The following is a 22074-nucleotide window of genomic DNA, read 5'->3' as shown; positions in this document are numbered from 1 at the left end:
CTTGTATGCATGGAAAAATATTAAAAATACATTGATGTATAAAATTATTTAACTGCAGGAGATTTTAAAGAGAACGTTATTAAGTTAGGTTATTTTAACGAACCACTAAGCATTCTTTGCGCGTACAAGATAGCTTTTAAGTATTGTAGTTTACCTTCCTGACTGTTCCCAAGAATAATCAACTCGCCGTCTTCCCTCCTCCAGGTAATGTTTGGCGTCGGTGACCCTGTTGCTTCGCAACGCAGCGAGACGTTGCTACCCTCTCTTACTACCATATCCGTACTCGTGGGATAATCCAGAATATCCGGCGGAACTGTGTCGAATGAAAATTCTGATCAGAACTCTTACATACATTTACTTGGTCGATTCGCGTATTGCGCCGTTTTATAAAAATAGTACGAGAATAGAAATATGTCGAAATTATAAAAAATAAACGATGCGCAACGGTACAGCGTTTGACGAGGAAGAAAAAGGGAGAGAGAGTCGACGACGAGAAACCTGGGCCAACTTTCATTTCGCGAAATACCGCGAAGCAATTTTCGACATGCTATCGTTTGGCGGTTTAAAAGCTACATTTGAGGCTGTATACGCTATACATGTATATAGCGTGTGTACAGCCTCAAAAGCGATGCCACGGGCCAAGCCCAAAAGCGAACTTGATTTCGCCAGTCGTCCATGTCCTACTACAGTTGAGGACAACCTTTAAAACAAACGCGAATTTTACGAAAACAAAGATTTTCTCTCTTTTTCTCTCTTCTCTCTCTCTCTCTCTCTCTCTCTCTCTCTTATTGATACGGCACAGCCTCCGGACTGCTGCCGCGATATTAATTCGACACGTGAGGCACAATGGACGAACCTACAACCTCCAAATAACCAATCTGACTCTTCATCGGGTCAGTGTTTATCTGGCACATGTAGTTCCCTCGGTCGCTCTCGCGGACATCACGTATATGTAGCAGCCACGTTTTGTGCTCGCTGTGCGTGACGCCGATTCTGTGATTCTTCGTTATCACGTGATTGGCTATCGTCAGGATGGTTTGCGTGTCCACCCGCAGCCATGCCACCTGAAACAGAAAGCCGGTACGCCGCTTCAATCGTCTGGAACCCATCCATCACTCCGGCCTTTTGTTTTCCCGGCCGGTGACCGGTGTCATGTGACACCGCGAAAACGCGTGTAATCCGTTACGTTACGGGGCAATTAGAACTTTCTAACGCTGAAAATCTTTCGTATTGTAAAAATTCACGTTTTATTCGCGCAGATTCGGCCTCTTCTACGACGAGGGGCACTTCGAGCTAGGAAACGCAATTAAAATTAAGCGTTATTTGTCCGAGGTGAAGATTAGCTTCATTAGCATTACGATTTTAATACAGCACAATTTTCTCACGCTGCAATGTGAGACACATCAAGTACAATTTAATCGTGCAAATGAGAAGCAATATAAAAGGATGCTTCGTTGGAAGATACAATGAAAACGTTAAAGAATGAAAAAAAAAAAAAAAAACAGGATCGTGAAAACTTGATTAATCTGAGACACAATGGGGAAGGTAAACAAAATATATTTACCTCTACAAAGCGACTTTAGGGTCAAGTAATGCGGTAACGTGGAAATCGCCTATCCACAAACCGTAGTCGGACATTGTTGCCATTCAAACGTTTCTGCATAGCCGGTTATTGTGAGGCGTACTACAATCGGTAAATGCGGCTTTGTTGGCATTGAATTGCGGACCCAGGCAGGCTTAGAAGCTATCTATTGATGGATGACGTAATGACTTTAATGACAAAGCGTCATTGGATCCTCAAATCCGATGAGTTTCCATCGGATGAGTCCTACCATCGAGCACTTTGTCGATCTACAATTGCACGTGCATTTTGCATTAAGCTAGAATTGTCGAGTATACAAAGACGATTCAGTGCGTTGCCTATTCATTTATCTAGATGACAAATGTCTGATTCTATTTCGAAGACAACATCTTGTATTCAAAAGAACATTGTGATATTTTGAAATCTTCTAGAGACATCTTTGAAACTTCCAAAACGTCTTGTGAAATTATTAGAGACATGTCTGTATGTTTCATATTTTGATTTGCACAGAAGAAAAGGTTACGAAGTCGGCCTCTCTATGTTCATACACCTACATTCAGATATTTATTACAATAATTTTTTAAAATTTAATTTAACAATTTTTTTCATTTTTTTATTGTCTTATTTATTTCAGGTGCTTTTGCACTTGGATTAAATCGCAAAGTTAATTACAACTAAAAGATAAAAATTTACAAGAATATACAAGAAAATGGGAGAGTCCACCTTTCCTCCTATAGTCAGTGTTTTAATATTTTGCCAACGAAATGCGCGTAAAATTATAAAATTCTGTATGAAAGTACATTTTATAACTTATATAATGTTACCAGCGGAACGCGTTTTGCTTTTATACACAGCATTTTACTTTTATACACTTTTATACGCGAGACGTTGCTGAAAGACATGAAATCAAACAAATTAAATTTTTCAAATTAATATTGTAAACTATTGAGACTGGAGCCGATGTTTATTATAAATATTAATTTTTAATATATAAATACAATAATTTTTGAAAACATTTTAATTTGCGTGACCAGATTTGCCTGCAGGCCAAACTATCAATTAGTCCATCAACATCAAAATGATAAAAAATATTATATGTTTAAAATGTGATATCAAAATAATAAAAAATATCAGAGTATCAAATGTTAACTAATAGCTAATAATAAACATTTGTTGAATCTAAATTAATAAAGTATGTTATATGCATTCTAATCAATAAATACTAATATTATAAACAGTTATATATATTTCAAAAAATTTTTTATAAAACACAACTGTGCACAAGTTTTTCAAAAAGTTTTGAAAACATCTTTACATAAAACCTTAAAAACATTTTTTTTAAGACACCAGTAAAAAATGACTTTGAAACTTCAAAACACGCATATTGTTTGAATACTTATTTTGCGCAGCATCGTGCGTAAAGTTAGTACCTTCATAAATGATGACTAAAAAATAATCTATGTAATTTATCGATAAAACTATATTAAAAAGTTGGAAAAATCATATAACCTAGTTGATATAACAATGAGGTTGAGATAGAATGCCCAAGTATTGTATAAGTATATCGTACAATCTTTGAACTTACTCTTGGCATCCTGCCACTGATCAAAATTTATGTCAGCTGCTCGAGAAGGGTATAGAGAGGAACAAAACAACGTTCGATAGAATGTTTGATAGAAGAGCAATAAATTTCCTACGTAAGAACGCAAGAAAAGCTGTTGGGGCAATCGTGAAAGAATAATAGCTCCCTCTCGTTGAGATTAAAGAGAAACGCACACAACACTTTACGTATATATATATACGTACGTATAATTTATTCTAAATATATGTTGTTTTGTGTTTGGAAATGAGATTTGGTCGGCGTTCGAGTGATAGCTCCCATTGCGTTTGCCGTCGATAAAATAACTGCCGTTCCGTTCTATCCTGATTTACGAACCGTCGTTAACGTTCAGTCAAGGTAATTGCACCGAAGCCGCAAGAATTCGTCCGACAAAGCCATCCTTTTCTCGAGAAAGAATCTGCGAAGTTGGCACGACATTCTGTTAATATAAAAAAGAAATGCATAGAGTTCCAGTGGCACTTTTCATAGTAGAAATTCATAGTAGAAAATTATTTCTCGTTGCACAAATTAGTACAAAATAAATAATTCAACAGGTTTCATTTGATTTTGAACAATTTGTTCTGCTAGATTGATAAAGATACAATATACATGCGTATACATGCAGAACTCTTCGTTATTTTTATCAGGGACTCCGGAACTACGAAAAGTGCCACTGGAACTCTATGTATTTTTTTTTATATTAACAGAATGTCGTGCCAACTTCACAGATCTCCCGAGAAGCCTCACTATCCCCGACAGACCAGGAGCAAATTCTCGCGCCTGCTTACAAAATCCCCTCTTTAATCTTCCTTCGAAACCTTCCTTCACTTTGTTCCACCGCTATCCGATATTTTTCTATTTCGCCATTACAACGCTTTCCTCCTTTTGTTCACCGCCAATTGGATTATCGCGACTTTACTCGATTCCCTCGGCATAGTTTAGTTTTTCCTAATTCTCTCTTCGGGAGGAATTATTCCACGGTCTGATCTATACTTAATTCTTGTTTTTGTAATCCACTTGATACATTTCGTAAAACAAAGAACGCGTAATTTCGCTGTTTCAGAGGATATTATGAAAAATATGCAAACGCAAATTCTGCACTGCTTTCCGTTTTTGGAACCTTGAGAAGATCTATTATAATACGCAAAGTTGAATAGTTATTTCTGATTATCCGAGTTTTGCATGTGACAGAAACTTTAGCACTTTGACATCCGACGCTGAAAAGCTTATTATATCGTCAAAATCAGAAATAACGCGTTAGACGAAAATATCGAGTTGACGTGAAATTACTAGTCACTAAGAACGAACGGTAGCTTCCGCTAATGACTGAATCATGTCCTCGAAAGTTTCGCTTCTTGTCGCGAGAAAGCAATTGCGCTGGCTACGCTCTAACCAAATTTGTAAGAAAGAGATTAATGAGGACTATCAATTTGCTAATGTTTCGGGGATAGATCGGGGGAAAATCGTTAGCCTCGGGACATCGTATAGTACTTTTCCTCGCGTCTCGTATTCGTCGAATCTGGTCGAATACGTCGAATCGGTTGACATTTGTGCACGCCTTTGTAACGACTTGCGAGACGTTACAGCAGCATTTGCGACCGCACCGGAACAATAGCGGCACGTTCGCCGTAGGTATTTAATCAAACAACTGTGCGCTCACGCCTTGCGTTAACGGACCGTCTCGCAATCGTCACGCAAGCGACTAACACGCGTTACCAACGCTGAACAAAGGAATACACTTTCTCTCATCGGGCTGTTCAACCACGGTTCTGCCTCCAGTCCGTTTGTAGCCAGCTAGAGATATATAATTTCCTTAACATATACTAAAATTATGGAAATAGCGAGATGGAAGGTAATGCGGCGAAAAGAAGAGAAAACACATTTGTAATGTGAACGATACAGACGCGTTAACATTTTTCGACGTTCTAAATTTTTCATGTTGAATTTTGGATACATTTTATTCTCTTTGTCTCTTTTTCTCTCTCTCTCTCCCACTGCGACAAAACTCATTCGTCGAGCTCGGCTGACCGATATATGACGCGCTTTTCGAAAATCGCTGATGCGTGTTCACCGCGCGAACATAAAATCTGCATTGAAATCCATCGGTCGAGAACGGCAATATGTCTCACGTCCGGGCATAGTCAGCCATGAAATACTCGTGCAGAGTGCGTCAACGGAGCGTCTGAAATTCATTGTCCACGGCGTGGCCACGGCGGTTTAGCGTCCGCGCGCCTCTATGCGATCACGGGACCGCGCAAAATGGAAACCACGTGCCAAATATGCATCTTTCCCCTTCGTCGGATTCGACGGGGCGCGCGTCGACGAAACGTTTCCCGAATTCTTTAAGCATACTTCGTGTGTACATAGAAGAGTCACATATTTTACGGCTGTGCGGATTATTCAATAACACGGAAGGGTTTCTCTGTTTTTCGATCGATATTTGTCTTCTCTCACGTGGAAGAATTCGTTCTGTATGGTTTTCGGCTGATCTGCCCTGACAGATTTATATCGTGTCCCTATGTAACGGAATATTTAGAATGTAAAAACAAATCTTCGCGCGTAGGATAGAGGGGAAAAAAGGACATTTTAATGAAAAAGGATTTCGCGCTAGACGTATACATGTATGCTAACAAGCGCGTAAGTTCATGTATGTCACGGCGATGTATATAATTCTGGTTTAGCGTATAAAACATGATTTACATGGGACGAACGCGCCCGCTACGTCCCGATTTATGACATCACCGTAAAGCGAACAGCGTTCCATTATCTTCCGCTTCCGCCGTTCCGTCCCGCCATCACCCTCGCCCCCTCCCCTCCCTAACGCGCAAACTGCAAGCGCTGTCAATCACTCACCCTCAAATCACATCCTCTCCCTCTCTATCTCTCTCGTGTTGGGAGACGCTAACAAGGTGACTGCGCCTTAAATATTTCAGCGCGTTCGTTTTTTCACTCCTCCTCCGTACCTAGTTGTTCTTTCGGCTCCCGTTTCCCTGCTGCGTCGATGGCGACAGAATGCAAATTTGTCCGCGTCCATCGTCCAGACGACGGTACTACTACTAATCGATTGATTGCCTCTCGCCTCGAGGCATTGATGCATTCGTGCGATTAATTTCACCGGGTACGATGCGCGACGCTATTTACATGTCATCGAGGTAAGGGTGTTCTGCTTTTTCGGAAATGAGGCACGTGCAAATCGGTGCGCTGCGCGCTGCAAGAAAATGTCCCCCTCGCATACGAGATATAATACACATACATTTTTTTTGCAAACGTGTGAACGTCACTGACGTCACTGGCTTCGTAGGTAAAATGGTCGCTACGCTATCTTCCTCCTGCCGTACTTTTAAACTGGATTACGTCTACTTCAGCGCGGAGTGGCTCGAAGGGGAGTCGTTCAGGCTGGCTTTTATTATGGCGTGCTCGTACCTTATGTCAGTTATGACGGCTATGTGAAATTCAAGCGTCATCCGCAAGTATCGTAGAAATATATTAAAGAGAATGGTCGCCGTCCTCTCTCTTTTTTTTTTTTTTTACTTGCGTGCATACGCGAATGCGCGCGATGGTCGCACTGCAAATTGACGCTAGCACGAGAAAAAAATGCTACGGGCATGTCGCGTTACACATTTGAGAGTTGAAGCACCCACCGCCGGGCACGGAGTGCTATGTCACGTTTTGTAAAGTCTCGCTCCGCTCTAATTAAAAGACATTCGTTTGAGCCCCACCGTGACCTGTGAGAGACGTTTCTTTGCATCGGCGCGCTTCGCTTCAAACTAAAGACCTTTGCGTTACTTATACGATTTCCTTGTTCTCGATTTATTTTCAATTTATCCGACAATCTCTGTTGCTTAGAACGTACATTTTACTTAATTAAAACAATACGTTTACATCGTGTTTGTTTATTATTCTACGGTTTCATTTAGTATTTCAATATTTTTATCCCCTACAATGAATGTACGGAAAAAATTTCTGGATTCAATGTTATTATATTTTATATTATATAATATTATATTTTCTTCTGTTATAAAATAAAATTGATATAAATACAATCATAATTGTTGAAAAAAGATAAATTAAAAATAATTACTATTAAATGGAAAAGTTTTTAAATAGAATAAAATAATCTTGATGTTTTCATTAATTTACTCTGACAAAATTAGATTAAATAATAAAAATTTGTGATCAAATCTTATAACATTTTTGATTTAACGAAAAATTTTCGGAAGAAAATTAAAGCATTTGAAAAATTTTTGTTGGTAAAATCTCACGACAGCTCAAATGGGAGCTCGCTTCGTAGGTATCAAAAGTACCTCTTTTCATGGCAAAAAGGTCCGCAAGGATTTTGCTTTACGCGTAGACAAAGGCTGCTGAGCTTTCCGTGAATACGTTAATTGTAATGCAGCGCATGCAAATCTTTCATATGAAAGAACGCTTGTTTCCTATCGCTTCTTATCACGAACTGCAATTAATTACATCGAGCAAATTTTTATTCTAAATATAAAATTATATAAATTGAAATTTATATGTATTATTATTTTGTCTCAAGACAATAAGCCTTTATTTAATTCGATGAAAGAAATTATAAACCTCGTTTTAATATTTTTATTTTTATTTTATTTTTATATTGCATATTTTATATAATTTTGTTATTAGAAATCCTTTCTAAAAGGATAATGTATTTATACGTTTAATATTCTCGTACGCTTGAAAGGAGGCCGTATCACTCAATCGCGATGCTTAATCCGTCTTAATGTTCATTTTCGTAATCCCTTTAGAGAAAACTGTCTCTATTCATTTGATTTCCAGTACATCGCTTATACCTTCTGCCATAATTTCTTGTATTAGGGAGACGAGAACACGATAATGCTAACGAGATTTATTTTCTTACGTTAAGCCGCTTATTCTTCCCGTATCTTCAGTCTTAAGTTACGAGCCTTTATTGCGTGTCATACATCGCGCTATATAATTAGCGTTCCCGTATTGTATTTCTGACACATCTCGCACATACCGTCCACTCTCGGAAAAATAACACGTCAGCCCGGTGACACTCGATTTTTCATTTTCGAGTTACTTTTTTGCGGAAATGATACTTGCCTGTAGCACACGAGAGACGCTCAGTCTCGCTCGGTCGCGTTAGTGAAGGTAAGGATGAATTGCCGCGACGTAAAAGCGCATCGCTGTACGGTGGCGGCTGATGGAGCAGGAAAAAAAATTGTAGCGAGATGAAAGCCGAAGAACGTGAGGGAAAAAGTATTGACGCGGAAAAAAGAATTCCGCACTCCGTCGTATTAACGATTAATAGGGAAGGACGGGCATTTCTTTCGTTGCCTGAAAATCTTTTCGCATTCATCCCTCACCCCTTCCCCCTCCCCCTTCCCCTCGCACTCTCACCCTCTGCTTGGCGACGCGAAGTAACTCGGGTATTGTAACTTTGCACGTAACTGGATTCTTGAAACTCCAAGAGCATTAAAATGAAAGAAGTGAAGTGCAAGGGAACGAATTAAGTGCCGACTCTCGAAGATGGACAATACTCTTCAGCGATTCGATACTTAACAAACAGCTATATTTCATTTACTATCACTGCGCAAAGATTTAATTCTCTGTGTGCTTCGGGTACGACGACAGCACGGACCAATTGAGATCATGATGCTGTACCCCGATAACTTTGTCCTCCATCACGCCTGTTCGACATCTGGTGCTTTGTATATGTCTCCGCTTCAATAAATTTTTATTTTCGATATACAATAAGTGATCCAGAGCTACGGCATAAAACTTGCGCCGCGAGGAGATCACTTTCATAAAATAAATTGCGGGGATGGATAGTGGGGACGGTCGTAAAATTTGATTGCTTTCTAAAATGCGCTCCGCGTGAGCTTTACAGGGCAGACAATTAAAGCGCACCTCATATACCTTCGACGCGCGCATTAAATAGATATTGAAACTATAAACGTGGTGGGAGAGATAGTGGTGCGCGTTTGCCAATTTAATTGCTGTTGCCGATTGCATGTACATTCTCGTTGTACCTGCGAGCACATTTCGTTGTAATCCGACGTGTAAAAGCGAAACTTTTATCAGATACGAATCGAATATCATGCGTTTTTACATGGCGTAAAATTAATTTTGTTAACATATCACGCGGTGGTGCGTTGGTGTCCGAGAGGCAATACCGTTGACAACAAAAGAAGATTAAACGAAAATGTGCGACCAACGAGCGCGGTTGATCCAGAAATAAAATTTCTCTGGGGATAAATTTTTTTATTATTTCCACACAGAATTTCACATTCGGCTGGCGCGCCACCAGAAAAATAATAACGTAACATTTCACTTCGAGCCGATAGACATCTTGATGCCTGCGTAGTCGTTCGGAGGAGATATTACGGTCGATATTTTGGTATGGAATCAAGACGTTAGCCCAGATTGTTCATGATACCTTCGAGATGAACGGAATAAGAAATACGAATAAAAAAGTTCAATATGTTGAATAAGGGACATCGCACGAACCGTTTCTTATTCCATTGACTGCTGTGTCCCTTGGCTGGCCTTTTATACATGCTACGTAACAACTTCAATTTCTATACTTTTATAATGTAACTTTTGCGTGTGATTCGATGCATAGCACTGTTCCCCGCAATGTCTACGAAAGCTAAGATAAGCAAAAACCAAGTGTACGAACGTACACTTTCGATTAAAATTTTCATATCGATTATATCGAGGCAAAAGCAAAACGTCAGATATGGAATGGTTAATCCAAAAGAGTATGTAGATTTTGTGGAGCGTATTCCGATAATAATTTATGGTAAGTAATTCCCGCAGTCTTGGAATCGGGTTTGCTCGGATTCATTTTGATCCGGAGAAAAACGAAAACGTTCTCCGTATTACTCTTTTTTTTTTACCTTTTTTTTTGCTCTTTCGACGCGAAATGGTTCGCTAAATGCAATTTACGGCGGCTCTCGCAGTTCGCTTGTCGCGTTTCGTTAACTTAAGAGTGGAAATTGTTCGGCGATAAACGCATAAAGTAGATGGAAGGTGCGAGAGAATTGATCAACTCTAACGCCATAAAGCCTAATAATTCCAACTAGAGCATAAATAAACGATAAGTAATCGACGGGATAACGGAACCCAGGAAAATCCAATCTTGGGACGAGAGGTTGGTGAAGTTCAATTTATTGCGGTTGACTGCACTTGCTCGATGCATTTATGTAAATGCTGTGTCGATTATGCGTCACTAGATACGATAACAGAAGAGGAAGTTTCAAAATGTACTTAGGCTCAAAATCTTCCAGTAGCGATGTATACATTCTAGAGTTTCTTGAACTGCTTAATTTATTCCATCTTCGCGATATCACAGTTGTTTACTTCCAAGACTGCGCCGAGATAAATCTTCTTTAGAGCTCCTCCAATTCTCGTTCAGGAGCTTACACAAATTGATTTATTATTCTCCAAGTTATAAGTGAGAGAAAGCAAAGGAAAAAGCATAGTTGATGGTCTTATGAAATACTAACCAAAAATAATTAATTACATTTGATATAACATTTATATCTTAACATCTGTTAAAAGAAAACTTTAACACTCTGTACACACGTTATTTTTCGGCATTTTCTCTGTACAGGTTTGAATCATGACTTTTCTGAGTTAATTTTTATTACTTTTGCAAGTATAAAAGAATCTTTCAACAATTTATATTTTTTAACAACAATTTGTACGGTTGCTTATTAAAAAAAGAAATGAGATATAAAAATTGTAAATTATAGTGCTTTTAATTTTTCAAAGAAAAAAAGATTTGCAGGGCAAAACTGAATCTTGTGCATAGAGTATTAATTTTCCTAAGACGGAAATTTTTATAAGAGATGAGTGCAAACGAAAAAATATTTCATCGACGGAATCGCATGAAAATATGGATGAGATATCCAAGTGGACGCCGTGCCATCTATTAAACGCCGAGCGTGTATATTTAAAAAACACGATTAAAAGTGTAATAGGCAATCCGGGAGCAATATTTGCGATTACGCGAGAAGTACGGCGTATCATGTTTTATCTCGCAGTCACGCTATTTAATTGGAATGTAACGCTGTTAAATAATGCGCTCTCCAAAATAAAAAGAAAAACTTGTTTGCTAAATGTGTCAACAATAATGTGCTATTGAAACTGTTTAACAGCGTTAATTAAGAACGCAAACGTGCCAGCTGTGTTGGTTCACACATTCGTGGCGTATCGATGAAGTTGTTACGAATTGTTGTACTATCAAAATGCTCATAATTTTTTTTTCTTTTTCTTTTTTTACTAAATTTTCTGTAAACGAAACGTGCGTCCGCAATCGAGATAGCGCAGTAATTCTGATATTTTATAATGCTACAATTCTATGATCGTCTACCAACGATCGATATTAATGACTCGACACATTGTACTTTACACATTCAACGCATCGCGAACTACATCCCGTTCTTGACAGTGTGCATACTCCAATGTAATACAAAAACATGAAGAATATATTTGCAATTTCTCAAATAGATGTAAATCCGCTTTTTGTATATATTTATATTTCGAGACAGTGTCAATATAGAAATAGAATTGACCACTCCACCAATCCTGTAATGACAAAACACAGTCCTGTCTTGTCTATAAAAAAAAATAAAAAAAAATAAAAATAATAGAAGAAAAAATGGGACAACTGTGTACTAGATGTAACTTCAAATATTGGCAATTTCTTTCACCGCACACTACATCGCTATTTTGTTAAACAAACTAAAAAAAAGAGATGCAGGGGAGAAGCGAGTGACGCGAATCGGTTTGTGTACAGTACAGTAGTGGCTTCTCTACAACTTTCTGTTATTCGTTGAGATTAACATTTAATATCGATAGATATCCTCGTCATTGCTCGGCGACTGACAGGACAAAACCCCCCTTTCACTAGTAATTCTAATCACACGCGTGACAAGGTGCGGGACGTACAAAGACTCTTTAGCATGGCTGGTGAGCACTTTAAGCTCGTTGCTCGATATTTAGTACGGACGCACGACGTACTCACACGAGTGGCAACGCGTGTAATAGGTAGAGCACGAGCACTGACCCTTCCTCAGTTCGAATCTGTTCCGCGAGCCCGGCTCTCGGGCTCGGTGCCAACATCCTAATTATTCCTGCACCGTTAAACCCGTTTAGTATATCGATTTGGTAATCCCTGCCGTTCCTCGATCTAGCCTGTACGTACTGATACGTTGGTGCTCATGGATTCCATATGATCCGTGTGTACTGACCTGTACCTCGCGTCTCCATACTCGTAAATTTTGAAAGACGCCTCTTTCGAAATGGCAGGAGATTAGCGTATATCGAACGCGAGCTCTACTTGGACAAGTTTAACTCGAGCATACAATGTTCATTGTCATAATAATCTGCGCGTGAAATACGCGTATCACACAACGTTGCGCATTAAGTGCCTTTATTCTCACGTTTGGCCTGTCGTAAATACCATTATTACAGCACGCGCAACTGGAAATTTATACATCCAGCACTGTTTCGCTAATCGGAAGACACACGCGAGCTGCAGGCAGACGAATGCATCAACCACCGACGATAGATAGCGCACTGCTGGATCATTAACTGTTTATACGCATATGAAGCCATAAACGAATTCAATTGGGCGCGTCAGTAACAGCAAACGGCGCGATGATTAGTACTATGTTAACAGCAATGAAACTTAATCGTTTGACTTGCCGTTACGCTCGCGTTAGATACGCGTTTGAGAAATAATCTCGATTTCCGTGTAGATTAAATGGAAATCCGGTGTTAAACTAGCGATGCGCTTCAAGAAGATAGTCCGATACAACCTGGGAATAAAATGCGAAGCGCGATTCCGCCGTAATTATTTACTCCTTGAGACCCGTTGTCATCGGACTAAATGCCTGTGAGACGCCACTTAACATTCTCGGCTCCGACATTTACAGTGGTGGAAATTAGTCTCGTTTCCGTGCAATCCATTCAGTGAAGACTGAATTAAATTAAAGAAAATTCTTATTTCACCCCGAAACCCTTCCATATAACTATTTTACAAAAATCACGAAATTTTCTAAATGTAAAATTGAAAACAATAAAATTCTTCATCCTTGATACTTAATAAATTTTAACACGGTACGAAAATTAATTTATTATACACTTATACAATTGCGCTCGAGTAAAAGTGCAATATAATCGTGATTAAAAAATTTTGAGATATACTCTTCTCTATCGAACTGGTGGAGTTACTTCGGCAATTCTCTTTTCAATTCCGGCATACGGGATAGGCGATCTATACGAGTCACATCGAGCTATCTGACCCCGTTGATCAGGATGCAATATTTTTCGAGGAGTGATCAGTTACCAAACGGAATAACTCTTTATAAAGACTGAAATGGAAACGGCGAGTTTTCGCATCGAAAGGTCGATATAACCGATTTCCGGCCAATAAATAAGAATACCTTTTAGTTATCTGTGTAACCATATTTTCTATAAAAAAAAATATGATTATTTTTCAAAAGCGCGTTAAAAGTACTATGAATATATATGCAATCGTAAATTTTGTTGTTATCAAACAGATGTTAAATGCACAACAGCTCGCCGCGTTTAATTTATGTATATTAATAATGTCACACGCTACATATTGCTATCCGTATGTAACGCTCGATAATGCATTATTTCTCGACAGTCAATTACGTATAGATAATCTAACCGTGAAACGAAAACGCGAAATAAAAATTTTTCCTATTTCCACGTAGGAGTACGGTGGCAGTGCTTCCGGTCCGAATTCAGCCGCACCGAGCTGTAGGGGCACATATATTTCCTCGAGGGACAGAGAGATAGATCGGTTGACTATCAGATAATTAAATTCTCCCGCCCCGGCGAGGTGCTCCGAATATTTTGCGAGTATCTCAAGTAAGAAGAAATTTAGGGCGGCAATCATTTTTAAGAATGGTTTAATTATTAAAAATGCTAATGCGATCGATGCGACATGCGATCTGTCTCGCAACGTCGACAATCTGCAAAGTTCTGTCAGCCTCGTCGCGACATATACATGTGCACGTCAAGTGCACGTTATCGACATATTTTATAACGTAACGCGATAAATATTACGGTGCAAACTCCATATTATAATCTGTTTCGTGAAGCGGCGCCGAATATTGTCACTACGGCGCCGAAGCACTACGGAAAAAAAAAAAAAAAAAAATGCATGCTAACACGAAAAACGGCGCCACGCGGATCTTACAGCCGTATTTCACAAAAACGGGCCGGCAGGGTGTCAAAATGCGCGATACATTGCGCCAGCCTGTTAAATAATAACCGACTATGCTATCGCCCGGAGCAAATATTGCGCGTGTACCCTACCGCAGAGAAATATACCGCGTAATATAAGAAAACGTATATGCACACTGTGGCGCAGTGTCGTTCGTGTCTACCAGCGTGATAATGGATTCAACGAGTTACCGCGAAAGGGCCTAAAGGTCCGCTGGGACCTCGACAGTCCATTCGCCTGTAAAACTAGTATTTTGCTATGATAATTTTCCCCCATTGATTTTCCTTCCATTTTCACGTTCTCTTTACTTTATTATTAATGAAACGGCCGTTTTTACTAATTGCAAATTATAAATGCAAATTCTTTATGCAAATTCGATATGGTTTATCTTACGCTTTAATAACCATTTAAGCGATATCTCTCGCCATAATTCACCTTGCATCGCGGCATCCGATCGATCTAAGGAACGGATGATTCAATCTAGGTCCTTTCATTTCCTTCTTAATATATAGCGACATTTCCCTTCGTGGATGCTTAAATGCTCCCATAGGAAGGAAACGATTTTCATCACGGGCGACTTCATTATGCGAAATGAACAGATAGGCTGAAATTGAAACCAATTACGTGTAATCGCGTCGCGATTACTATTTGCGCTAGAGATACGTACGTAACTTGTAAAATTTTTAAGAAGTATTTTCAATGCGAAAGAAACTCCATTTCTTTACGTAATATACGTTATTTTCTGGATGACTTTACGATTTAATGTGTCATCGTAGAAAAATACGTTCACTCGTGTCGCAGTTGCTCGACTTTCCTCATTTGTGCGATTGAAATTTCAACGCATTCGTAGAATATTTCAGATGCATTATTAGCATGCGCCGGATCAGTTCTTAATGTCCGTATAGTAGCTCTCATAAGCGGATCTGTCTTTCTTTACTGCATGCTTGGAGTTCGCGAAGAGCGTAAGACTCTTACCAGTTGCGTTGCCCATTCCTTAAAGCTTAAGTTTCTTCGAGCTTAAATTGCACTTCGACCACTCGTAAGTATCACACTGAAGCTCCGTGCTTTCAGTTTAATTCGAGGCAACCATGAAGGAAACTAGCAAAATGGTCGGCCGAAGTGCTTCGCGTACGCGTGTAACATCTTCTTGAGTAACACGGAAAGTGTTAGAAATTCTCGCTTTTAAGCAACGCGCTTTAACGTTTATCTCGAGATAACTATGTATAGCGCGGTGTCAGACAGTTACTCTAGCTTAAAGCTAACGGCCAGAAGATAAAACATTCTTTATCTTACGCCGATGAAAAAATACTGGTTTAGAAAAGAACCAGGGTGAGTTTCAGAGACATTTAGATATATGCAAGAAATTTAAATCCACCTTGGAATTTAATTCTACTTAAAAGATTGAAAGAAAACTTTTTCTCCTCGCATGCAGCATTTTCACACGAAATTTCGAAATTGATACATGACGTGAAAAACGAATTGACAGGTGTGTCTCAAGTACTCCAACATAGGAGAAGAAGAATCAAACGAATAAAGCAGAGAGTAATTTGTCAAGCCACATCTTGAAATATCTGAATCCGAACACGCTTCCAGCTCGAAAGAGAAATCCCATTAATTATTCACGGACAAATATCCGTGACGTGAGAGCAATTGACAATCGTTCTTGGCGTTCGATGTTTAGCCAATGAGTTAAATCTATCGCAAATATTGGATACCGTTGATCGTCCGTATATTGGCTATAATTATTTGCACTGCTCTCCGTCCCGATCGTATATCTTGCCTCGCAAGTCGCTGATCAAGATAAAATCGATCGATCAATAAATCACCTTTAGCACAAAACGCTCTAATGTACTTCGCGAGCATTAAAATTTTAGTTCTGATGCGACTCGAAAATATCTGCGATACGCTTTTAGCTTGAATTTTTAAAATAGTGTTTTCTCGTATTGTATAATCTTGGCGCACTGAAATTCAAGCGACGATGTCGACCCGACTCTGCCAACATCCGTCGAACAGATCAAGACGATAACAATGAAGCGGAAGTTGGCTGGAGTTACCTAAAGGCCGCTCGATTTTTATCTTCGATCTCGTGCCAGAAACAATTAACCTTAACGATTAAGGTCAGATTTAAGAGGAAAGCCTCGGCGTATTAACACTCCGGGTCAATAGTTTTATAACTTTCTCTCCCAGTCCTTATCAGATCCGTATTACAGGGAAATTCTTTTCGACAGTAACACAGCGTGCGTGTGAAATGCAAAACCAACACGATTGATAAAATGCGTTTCTAATTTTAATTTAATGTATTTTGCATTTTGTTTCTGCACGGAGGACTTTACGCGTATATTCATTACGGGATAATGAAGGATTACGTTAAATTACCACGTATACATATGCGCGCGAGCATCAGGCGTGTGCTTCCCCACTGAATTATTTTTATAATTTCTACCTCCCCCGAGGGAAAAAACAATTGAATTGCCGACAATCAAGTGTGTCGCTATAAGTGCGGATTTTCAGTGATTATTTTATCAACTCGCTGTATATAACGAACGTAACAATAACTGCATCGAAACGATACTATTGAAATAACGATCACATATATGAGGCAGTATTTTATTTCTCTACTGCTACACGTCAATTCAAACTAATCACATCCTGGTGAGCGAAAAAAATATTCCGATACAGTAAAACATTTATTTTAGTCAGATTCATTTTTTATACATGAAACGACATTTTTTAACATGTGTAATGAAATATTTTTCATTATTATTGTCAATACGATATAATATGCAACATTCTGTAATAATGATTGTATCGTGCACAATTCTTTTCTAAATTATTCACATGTGCGTATTTAGAATCGAACAGGCTTCGATACTTACGCGTAACGCAAAAAATGAAGACGAATGACTGTATTGTATTCATGCATGCAAAAGCACTGTCATGTATCGAGCAAGCACGCACATTACGAGAAAGATGATAGATTGAGACTAATATTTCCATTGACCTACTTTTCGTTAGTAAGTTTAAATCGAAATAAAATTATTGTAATTTGGCCTTCCTAAATCTCTGTCTCTAATATCTCGTAAAATCGTAATTGATCAAGCTAAAAAAAAAATGGTCAATTTAAAATATCGATGCTGCGTCGTATCGCAGAATGTTCTCGTCGAGGAAATTAAAACTGCACCTCTTGCGTTTTTTCTGAGAAAACATGAGAGACAATTAGGAACGGATCCATTAAACGCAAGCTCTCGCAGTGGAACATATGATTGTACCTCACGTACGCTGACTCTATCATCCATCAGATCCAATGAATTACGCGCAGTTCGTTAGACAGAGATTTGTGATGGACGAAAAGGAGAAAAAAATCCCGAAGAGCGGGGTAACAGCTCCGTTAATTTTGCTCGTAATAAAGTTCGGGCACGCGAATCGGCCAAGAAGAGTCAATATTTCACACACAGGCGCGCACACGTCCACCCAGATTTACACGTGCGCCCACATACACGTCCTCCAGCAAGTGGTTGAATTACTAGCGCCCTTCCATTACGCGTGATGAATACTTCAGCGCACTTGTTTCTCAGACGTAATTTTCCTGGACAGCGGCGGTCTATACGCTCCCAAGATTCCCGGCACAGTACGACCGATGTGTTCCGCACATAAACTCACCTAATCCGGTGCGACGGCTGAGGCAAGTAACCCACCCGAGTAAACTCGCCCGATTTTAAGAGAGCCATGAAATGGTTCGCGGCTATCGAAAAGAGTATCTTACTGCATCTTTCGGCACGATCGCCACGTCGTCATGTCCTCCGCGCGGAATTGCGAAACGAGTATACGACAGAATGTAATTTGCAGGCAAGTGGCCACGTGGGATCGTGGGATCGTGCTCAGCGCACTCGATCAAACTGCGAAAAGGTTTCGTTTTCTACAGTCTCCCCGAAAAGGCCCCGAAAACACGAAGTTAAGTCGTTCCGTTTATCTCGATACGACAGCTGTTCCTCGTTTTCCAACAAATGCCGGGAAGAAACGTGATTTCCGCCCCAAACAAGATTATAAAGATTCCGTTTCGCTCTGTGGTATCTCTCGAACTCGCAAGAGTAATAGGATAGAAAAGACTATTGATCTCTGTTAAGGAAATCCGTTAATGCGAAATAATTTACGGGGGGGGGGGACGTTCCCCTAACGGCGGAAATCTACGTCCGTTGCAATGCGAGACGCGCTGAAAGCGCCATAAGTTATGTCACGCGACGTACTGCCAGACGTCAGATACAGTACTTTAAAGTCTCTCTCGCCCGACTGTAAGGGTTGAACTGCATCGTAGTGATTGCGAGGATGCGGGCATATGCCCGAGACTGGTAGCAAGCTTAAGCGAATGAGTCTGAGAGCGTGACAATATGCAGACAATGGTAATAACGTTGGGCAGCCGTGACTATCTTTGGGCAGCCGTGACTATCTATTGTGTCTCGGTAGAATTCTCTTCGACGATGAATGTGCGCCCGTCTTTCGGGCGATTACCGAGATCTTCGATAAAATTTACGATGGCAATTTACGTAGAAATTCCACGACCGAAAAACTTGCTTCTGCTAATTGCGAATGTAAGCTGAAACTGATATATCCCATCTGAGTAAATACTATACTAGTGGTGGATCAATTTCGCAACACATTAGCGATGCGGCAGTGCATAGATGGCACGCAAACACACAATAGTACCTGATAGCCGAGGCAAATGGTATCAGGTGGCGTAGATATTATCCCCGTCTCCAATCATAAGCCGAATAGCATAATCGTTACATCGATCAGCAGCATGATTGCGCCCCTTTTTTTCATTGCGCACTTTCCATACCATTCGAACGAAATTAGTCGCGGCCGGCGATAGTATAGCAAGAGCGGCGAATAATAGTCGGCAAGTATCGATCGCGCAAAATGTGATTAACCGCTTGATGGCTACCATTATGGGTCTCCGAATTTGCATGAAACTCCAATCAATAATTCAGAAGTTCGATTAAAGCGTAATCAGAAGACAATTTTTCATCGCGATGACATCGCGTTTTAGCTGACGCGCAAGTGCCACGTCGACACGCTTAACACGTATAAGGCGATAATAATCGTAGCACGTTTTACGCGACCGCGGCTATATAATTATTATCTCCGCTGGCGTTCGCGCAAAACAGCCGAGATAACTTGTGCTGCTACCCTTCCCCTGCCCCTGCCCCTGTCTCTGCCCCCGCTACGCCGCCTACAATCGAGTCGCGCAAAATGATGAGATATATCGCACGCCCTCCCCAGTTGCGTAATACCGGGGCCAACATTGTCGAATCCTCATTGTTGGCGCGGCGGAGTGTAAATGCGGCAATAATCCCGACGTGATATATAATTATGTCTTACGTGTGGCACGTTATTACAGATAGGCTGTGTGTGACTCTCGCGGCCCGCACACCAACGTATCCGTTCACCTCCTGAACTCCTCCTCCTCCTCGTTCTCTCTCTCTTCGTCTCTCCATTCTCTCTAGAGGCCGTTATCTTCTCCTCCCGGTGCATCTGCCCGACTACCAGGTAATACGAGCCTCATATGTAAATCCCATTCTGATTAACATTCACGTGTACCAACACGCAGAGAGCCCTACATCACACGCCAGGGTCGACCTCCATGCTCGCCCCCTTCTGCTCGCCACTTACTCATAACTGCCTCGTGATGCGGACAAGCCTCCCGCGCGCGCAAGCGAACTTGTTTGCGACGAAATTTAGCCGGCCAACATAATACGTGACGCAAAATTACATTAGGGTATTACGTGACGTGGCGCTGTCTTGACATATTAGAATAAATTATTCTTACGTCACGGTTGTTGTCGGTGAGCAGGCAGGTGGCTCCTTTGACTTTCCGACGATACATCACTAAGCTGAGCGCCTAAGATTGTAGCAGCGGTATCAGCGCTTCTGCCACAAGTGAAACCAAATCTGAATTTGTCAATCTTATTTTACACCCTAACAACTAAAACTTGGTGTATCATTTAATTATCATCAGGGTCTTAATTTGTTTTGTTTTCATTTCGATGCAAAGTCATTCTACTGATGAATGCAACTTCCTCGAAAAAAATTGCTGGATCGAGTTTGCGTGCCTTTGTTGCAGAAAACGATCACCGGTGATTCCATTCGGTTGAAAATACCGCATACATTTTTCTAAATAAATTCTGCTCTCGTCGAATGAGATACGCTTCTCATTCCGAACGCCTCGAGGAAGAAAGAGAGAGAATAACGGCCGATTCTGTTTTGCTCTCGGCGACGCATGATGAAACGAGAAGGCGGAGCTCGCCGCCATGCAGTAAACTTTCGCCGCTTAGTGTCGTTTAAGGCACCGCAAATCTTCGCCAGGCTACTCGTTTAAGACTCCGCTATGTTGTCGAATTATAGCGCAAGAATAGAGTTACTCGGTAACGCAAGTTACAGACAGGTTTTCGAGAATTTGACGGTTAAACTTGGGAGCTCGCAGCCTGTAACGTGGGAACGTTTTAATTGTGTCGCTCTAGCGCGACAGTTACTTCGGCTTTAAACGTGAAACGAATGCGAAAGATTTCGCGTGTTCTGTTGATATTTTTTATATAATTAAAAACCGACGAAAAGATGGACAGTGACTGCGTAGTAATTAAAATGGGTATATATATCTAGTAGACATATTTATTTATTAATGTTTAATTTATTAATCAACGTTGCGTATGACATTACTCATACTATATTCTCTATATAATACTCTGCATTATGCCCCTTTAATTTTTCCTTTGAATTTCATAAGCAATAAAATAACACCGCTTCCGCTAATTGCAGCACAATCACGCATAATTACGGCGAATTTCCTTCCGACTATCTTGGAGCTCTCCTTACTGCATAGTGTTGCCTCACCTCGTCGAGTCCCTTTAATTTCCGAATAATATATTTTGAGATTAAAACCCTATTCCGGGCGTTACGGTGTTAGGTAAGCTACGAAGGAAGCGCGCGAGCACGATATGAGCGCTTTTCGTCCTCTGCGACCGTAATTGCGCAATATCCTTACTTAATCTGGCACACTTGAGCCAAAGCCTGTTCTGAGTCTGTCAAACAAATCGTTCTCCAAATATTTTCGTCTTAAGTGAATATTTAAATACTCTTGAGTCACGAGCCTATTTTCTTTCTCTTTCTCCATTATCTTTCTCTTATCGTATAAGAATATAAAATTAATTCCAATTTGTTTTGAGAACGTATGTCAAAAATAACGCTAACATCCGTGCAATTTACGGACAGATCACGCGAATCAAGCACGCTATCGTACGAAATGCGAAATCAACATTTGACCGAATACTTATATATAACCTCGTTCGTACATAGCGTGCATTTCTTCCGCGTTTAATATCTCGTCCATCGTATCACCTTGCAAAACGCAATACTCTTGCCGCACCGGAAGCAGAGGTTTTCCAAAACTGCGCCGCTGGCTCGCGAAATATGTGATCCACCGGCGGGAATTTGTAGCGCCTTGAGAATGTGAACATCGCAGGAATCTGGCGAATGTTTTTCACGTAATGGTGAAACTCGCATTATTTGACGTTCCCTAAAAGTTCGAAGTAAGAATGGAATTCTGGCAATATACTTTCAGAAAGGAGGCAAACACTTAAACGAAAA

The 22074-nt window shown here is 40.2% G+C and overlaps 1 protein-coding gene across 1 annotated transcript in view; it reads right to left on the bottom strand.

Moving 5' to 3' along the window:
• The window catches only part of LOC105195719 (neurotrimin), a 131068-nt gene that overhangs the window by 18745 nt on the left and 90249 nt on the right, over positions 1 to 22074 (bottom strand). Inside the window, exons 3-4 of the mRNA XM_011161274.3 lie at positions 857 to 1064; positions 155 to 313 (exon numbers count right to left, since the gene is read on the bottom strand). Coding sequence (XP_011159576.2) covers positions 155 to 313; positions 857 to 1064 — 367 coding nt within the window. The remainder of the gene's footprint in view (positions 1 to 154; positions 314 to 856; positions 1065 to 22074) is intronic.

Source organism: Solenopsis invicta, chromosome 4 (assembly GCF_016802725.1).
Source record: "Solenopsis invicta isolate M01_SB chromosome 4, UNIL_Sinv_3.0, whole genome shotgun sequence".
In the NCBI taxonomy this organism is placed as follows: Eukaryota; Metazoa; Arthropoda; class Insecta; order Hymenoptera; family Formicidae; genus Solenopsis; species Solenopsis invicta.
This window is presented reverse-complemented; position numbering and strand designations above follow the sequence as displayed.